The 6,643-nt window shown below is 36.0% G+C and overlaps 1 protein-coding gene across 1 annotated transcript in view; it reads right to left on the bottom strand.

Annotated features, from left to right (window-relative positions):
• Positions 1-6,643, bottom strand: part of WDR47 (WD repeat domain 47) — a 40,872-nt gene that overhangs the window by 5,851 nt on the left and 28,378 nt on the right. Inside the window, exons 11-12 of the mRNA XM_015823943.1 lie at positions 4,077-4,157; positions 320-489 (exon numbers count right to left, since the gene is read on the bottom strand). Coding sequence (XP_015679429.1) covers positions 320-489; positions 4,077-4,157 — 251 coding nt within the window. The remainder of the gene's footprint in view (positions 1-319; positions 490-4,076; positions 4,158-6,643) is intronic.

The raw sequence follows: 6,643 nt of genomic DNA, 5'->3' as shown, positions 1-6,643 counted from the left end.
CCGTGCTGTGTCCCGGCCTGAAGCCCGACTGGTATGGGTCTAGATAGACAGCTTCATCCAAGTGTCGAGGGAACTGCTGCGCAACCACACTCTCAACAACCTTCGCCGCAAAGCGAAGGTTGGAGACCGGGCGATAGTTGGCCAACTCATCTGGGTCCAGGGAAGGCTTCTTGAGGAGGGGCCTCACAACGGCCTCCTTCCTTTCAGATTGAAAGGAACAGCTAGTTCTGACTCAGTCACATTATTAGCAGGAGCTATTTTGTTTTTCTTCTATCACCAGTGTTCAGATATATTAAAATTTATAATTGCTTGCACTTACCAGTGGCATTACAGGTATCTGCGTTGAAAGGCAGCACTTTAACGTATTTGTCATTGGAACCAGTAGCCAGCAATTGTCCACAGGGGCTCCATGCTACACAATAGATTGATCCCTTGTGATGTTTGTTCCGTTTGAAACGAACGACTGGTTGTTTAGGAGTGCTATTACCACTAAAAAATATTATAAAGATTATAAGGTTATTATATATACCCTTCACTCTGTGTCTGTGTGTGCATGAATATATGTGTGTGTACATATACAGCCAACTACAATAGTTTCTGCCTAAATAAGAATATTGGAAAAGAATAATTATTTTCACCAAATAATTTTAAATGGTTTAGATATTACGAAATAAAATACAAAAAGATAAATTATTAAATATAAAATAAATGTAACTAGCAGACGTATATCTAATCATAAAAGATTGAGTTGAAACTAGTTAATTTTCTGTGAATATGAAAATAAAGCTATATACAGGGAGTCCTTGACTTACAACAGTTCATATAGTGACCATTCGAAGTTATAACAGCATTGAAAAAAGTGACTTATGACTATTTTTTCACACCGTTGCAGCATCCCCACGGTCACGTGATCAAAATTCAGACGCTTGGCAACTGACTTGTATTTATGACGGTTGCAATGTCCCAGGCTCATGTGATCACCTTTTGTGACCTTCTGACAAGCAGAGTCAATGGGGAAGTCAGTTTCACTTAACAATTTTTGTTAGTACCTTAACATCTGCAGTGATTCACTTAACAACTGTGGCAAGCAAGTTTGTAAAATGGCACAAAACTCACTTAACAGAAATTTTGGCCTCAACTGTAAGTCAAGGACTGTCTGTATTTAAACATTTATGTGACTGTTGGGAACACCTCTAAATAATAATAGTAATAATTTATTAAATGTATGTGCCAACTGTTTGTTTTTAAAAAGTAAAATAAAGCAAAACAAAGTGTCGTTATAACTATCTAGCTTTTTTTTGGCATGTCATGAAAGAATATGTTGCAATTAGAACAGTTTGATTTGTAATTTCTTTCTCACATTATATCATCTGAGTCAACAATATACAATTCTGTGCATATCCATTCAGAAATAAAGCTCAGAGATCAGAGATGAATATGGAGGACTGCAATCTAATTTAGCTGGTTATAAATTATTTTCATTTCAAACTTAATTAAATGCATTTTTAAAAAGTTTTATCCTGTAGTAAAATTGTATTTTATACTACAAGATCCATCAGTGTTTGTGTGTCTTATAGATCTACAATAAATGAAAGAGAGGGCACTGCTAAAATGATTGGGAAAGCAATGTGTAAGATGGACATTTCATTGCTTCCCTGATGTAATTCCAAATTACAGAATGCTCTGGTGCCTGTTTTTCCCCCCAGTCTAAAGTCATTTGCTGAAATTTCCATTAATTTCAAATAAAAGGCTTTTCATATATTCACATCAAAAGAGGAGATGGGGGAATCATGGCAAGAAATGATTGACCTTTGTCCTTTCCCAATTTGGGATTTATTAGCTATGCTTCAAAACTGTTTAACCTTCACATCTTACCTAGGTTGTTTTACATTTTTAAACTAAAGCATTTCCAATTTATTATCCTTATTTTCACAAAAATATATATACATTAGAACCACATTAGAGTAAACCTTGAAATAATTTGTATATTCCTAGCTTGTTCTCTCATTCCAGCAAAATATATCGGCCTATCATTCCTCTATAAAACACGACTAAATTAACTGCTGAATCAATCTTGTTGCAGTGTACAGATTTTTCAACAAAAAAATAGGATTTTTTTCTCTCCAAAGAGTCTTGTTGTTAGTTGCCGACCCATCGCGGCCCTATGGACAACGTTCCTCCAGGTCTTCCTGTCCTCTACCATCTTCTGGAGTCCATTTAAGTTCACGCCTACTGCTTCAATGACTCCATCCAGCCACCTCATTCTCTGTTGTCCCCTTCTTCTATTGCCCTCAATCTTTCCCAGCATTAGGCTCTTCTCCAATGAGTCCTTCCTTCTCATTAGGTGGCCAAAGTATTTAAGTTTCATCTTCAGGATCTGGCCTTCTAAAGAGCAGTCAGGGTTGATCTCCTCTAGGACTGACCAGTTTGATCGTCTTGCAGCCCAGAGGACTCGCAGGAGTCTTCTCCAGCACCATAGTTCAAAGGCCTCAATTCTTTGGCGCTCAGCCTTTCTTATGGTCCACCTTTCACAGCCATACATTGCAACTGGAAAAACTATGGCCTTGACTATACACACTTTTGTTGGCAGGGTGATGTCTCTGCTTTTTAGTATGCTGTCTAGATTTGCCATAGCTTTTCTCCCCAGGAGCAACGTCTTTTAATTTCTGCAGTGATCTTGGAGCCCAGGAAAATAAAATCTGTCACTACCTCCATTTCTTCCCCATCTATTTGCCAGGAATTGAGAGGGCCGGATGCCATGATTTTGGTTTTCTTAATGTTGAGTTTCAAGCCAACTTTTGCACTCTCCTTCTTCACCCGCCTCAAGGGGCTCTTTAGTTCTTCTTCACCCAAATCTTGCAAGACTGGGCTAATGCAGGATGGGAAGTTTTTGATCTCCCAAATCCAGTGCTCAGGAATTTGAGCACTGGAACATACAAATCTTTTCACATATAAAATCCACTTCCAGGAATCCAAAATTTTCTGTATCTAAGCAGAATAGTAGGGCTTATGGAATGTTGCTAATGTAAATCAATCTAGAGTCATAGTACTTGCTGATCTATTACACCTCATCCACAGTTCAATCAATAAAAAGAGATTTACTTTCTGCCTCTGCATTTTGTTCCATTGAGACAACAACTTGCTGAAATAGGAGTTAAATGATTCCACTGTTTGAAATAAAATCCACTACCTAGCTATCCAATCCAATCCATATGAATATCGTTTTGTGGTAACAGTTGCTGGGATTTGTCGGAATGCACAAAATCAATTTTGTGAGAGAACTTTTCCATAACTGCCCTCACCTTGAAAAGCAACTTTTAACCACCTTTGTATTCAGAGAACAAAACGCTTGGCGTTTTTATTTATAGTTAGAATATATGCAACAGAACAGATCCACTTCTAATGTTATAGGAGCGAAGGTTAATTTATACGATTGGACTGCCCAAAATAACTTTCGCAATCCATATAGTTAAAGTGGAAAGAAAGACTAAGGTTTATTTTCTTAAGCCACTTGAGACAGTGTACTTGAGACAGTGAAGGCAAAGTATTATATGCACCAAAACAAATTGATGTATAAGGAAACAAATTTAGCCATATGCAGATACAATGGCTCATAACGATAATGCTAATGAAAGTGTAATAATGCCTGGTGTTATTTTTTTTTCTATACAAGCATAACTATAACCAAAACAGTCCCAAGGAAAGAGACATTTGACAATCATTTACAGGCAGCTGTAAAATATATATATGTAAAACATGTATATAAAAGTAATGACATAATGTTACTACTCGGCTATTGAACTGAGCAAATAAAAAAGGATGCTAATATAGCAACGGAGAGCTAATCAAGACATTTTTAACAGTAGCATTTTTTTTTAAAAAAGAATCATGATACAGAAGCTGAAAAGTGGAGTAGTGTTATTTATAAAAAGTGAAGGAAAAAATGGCCCAAACAGATAGAGAAGGCAATATATTTACATGTGGGAAAGCACATAATGGAAAAGCCAAAAGAAAAAGAAACCCAATGAACTAAAGATTCCAAAGTGTAGGTAAGAGGAAATAAATATACTAGTTACTTTGTTGTCATCTTTATAGAAGAAGAGAGCGCAGATCTGCCTAAGTCAAATACGAGTTTTTGAGGAACAGCAGTGGAGGAGCTAAACAACATATAAGCAAATAGTTACAAAGAGACTAGAAACATAACTTCACAAGATATCCTATGTGAGCTAACACACTTATGGCATTTTCAGTTTTACATGGTGAAAGCTGGCTTGTGATGGGTCACACAAAAACACACACTGGGGCAATATTTTATACAACAAACTGACAACTAATTGAAGAAGCAGCAAGTCATGTAATCCAAGGCACAGTCATTATTGGTTCCCTTTGGCCATGCTTGGCAGCCACACAAGACAATGAAGATTGAAGAAACTCAGCGAGAATGATGGAACCATTGAACCCAATTTAAAATTACCTTTCTTACTTTCTAAATTTCTTACTTTATAGAAAGATACAAATGAAAAATGAACCATGATTCCAAATGCACTCTCAGTAGTCACAATGACTTCAATGGAACAATTTGTTCGTTAAGGTCATCAATATAAGGCCTGCTATTGGTCACCTGTGCATGATAATTTGATTGCTGGTATCAAAATTAGAGGAAAGATACTATAGGTGGTCCTCATTTTCCAACCACAATTGGGGCTGGCTGCTCTGTCACCATGCAACACCATGATGAAGTGAAAAGTCATGTGACTGCAATGACTTACGACATCGGTTCCATTGAAGTTAAGTGAATCACTGCAGGTCATTAAGTGAAATATCATGTTACTGCATCCTCCAACTTCGTGCTGGCTTCCCCATTGACTTTGTTGAAAGTCAGTTATAAAGGTTGCAAATGGCGATCATGTGATCACAGGATGCTGCAACATTCATAAATGTGCAGTGCTTGCCAAATGTCCTAATTGCAATCACGTAGCTGCAGGGATGCAAAAGTTACAATTTTGAGGACCAATTAAAAGCCTCTGTTTTCAGTGCCATCATAACTTCAAACAGTTGTTGAATTAGCAGTTGATAAGTGAGGACTACTTATTTTTTAACACCAGTAAAATTAAGAAATGTAACCGGTTTCTCTTGGGCTAGGGATAAAATAAAGGCAATTTTATAGGAGTATTCATTTTTTAAAAAAAGATTTGTCAGGGTATATTTTTACCACAGTTAAGTACAAGGTGGAAATGTGCTATGCATTTTTTCTTTTCCTGTCCTTGCCAGCAAAGGTGTATCAGAATATCTTGTTTGTCATTTTTCCTTACCCATTTTCTAATTTTAAGATTAAAAAATTGTTGCATGAAAGCATGTGAGAGCCTAATCTCTACCATGAGATACTTAATCAGTTTACATTTTAAAATGAACCAATCAAATTCTTACTTTCTGAACCAATAAGCAATGGGCAACAAACAAGTTGACTATGCCTTTTGGTATATATTTTATAAAGGTCTTGAAATAATAGGAAAACTGTACAGAAAAATGTATATGAATCTTAGCATGCTCAAAAGTTATTTGAATTTTTAGGGAATTTTTTTTTTATAAAATGTAAACTGAAATAGAAATAAGATGGGACTTGTGCTTGAAACAATGCAACTAAATAGTAAGAATACACTATTATCAAAAAATTCAGCTGCTTTTATTGATAAGGCTAAATTTTGACTTGTCTCAATAATTGAAGTTGAATATAAATCACCTCACAGTATTGTTATTTAGGCTAGTATGTTAAAAAATTCCCATTTATATCATATTATTACAATAAAGTATTAATTGATGTTTTGGTTATTTATTACTGGATACTAAAGGTGTTTATCCAATTAAGAATTTTACTGAAAGTTTGTGTGTATGTGTGTTATGTGTGTATGTTGTAAATCTAGGTTTATTTGAAGCTGAGCTAATCTCCCAGAGAAAGATATACTAGAAAAAAGACCTAATTTTAATCTGCTTCATCTAGCATCAACAACAATCTTAAGAAATTATGAACTGGTACTAAAATTATACCGAAAGCCAGTTTGGTAGAATAGATAAGGCACCAGGCTAGAAACTGGGGGGGGACGGGGGGACTGTGAATTCTAGTTCCATTTTAGGCACAAAGCCAAGCCAATCACTTTCTCTTAACTGACTCAAAGGCACAAAAATTAAAAGCCCACAACCTACAACCGCCTACCATGAAAGTGATTAAAATGTGTATACTGTATATCTTTTAGTTCAGTGGTTCTCAACCTTTTCTTCACCACAAACCCCCTTTAAATATCTTTTGTGGCCACGGACCACCAAGACTTAACTCAAGATTTAAATCATAACATTTCTTCAAGCCTTCACGGACTCCCATTGATGACATCACAGCCTCCCAGGGATCCGTGGACCACAGGTTGAGAACCACAGGTCTAGTCAATGCATTAATAAAAATCCCCCAAGGAGAAATGGACAAATTGTACTAATTCTTTGCTTAATGGAATTTCAGATTGCTACTGAAAGAAAAAAAAATGAGCCCAATGATGTTTTCTTGAGTGTGAAAAATAAATCTGACTAGACCTGTATACGTAAAGCACTTCAGATAATATTCTAGTGGTATTAAGTTTTATATTATTTCATTACC

This window comes from Protobothrops mucrosquamatus, unplaced genomic scaffold, assembly GCF_001527695.2.
Source record: "Protobothrops mucrosquamatus isolate PMUCROS unplaced genomic scaffold, P.Mucros_1.0 scaffold_182, whole genome shotgun sequence".
Classification (NCBI taxonomy): Eukaryota; Metazoa; Chordata; class Lepidosauria; order Squamata; family Viperidae; genus Protobothrops; species Protobothrops mucrosquamatus.
The sequence above is the reverse complement of the archived record's forward strand: the minus strand, read 5'-3'. Positions and strand labels throughout refer to the sequence as shown.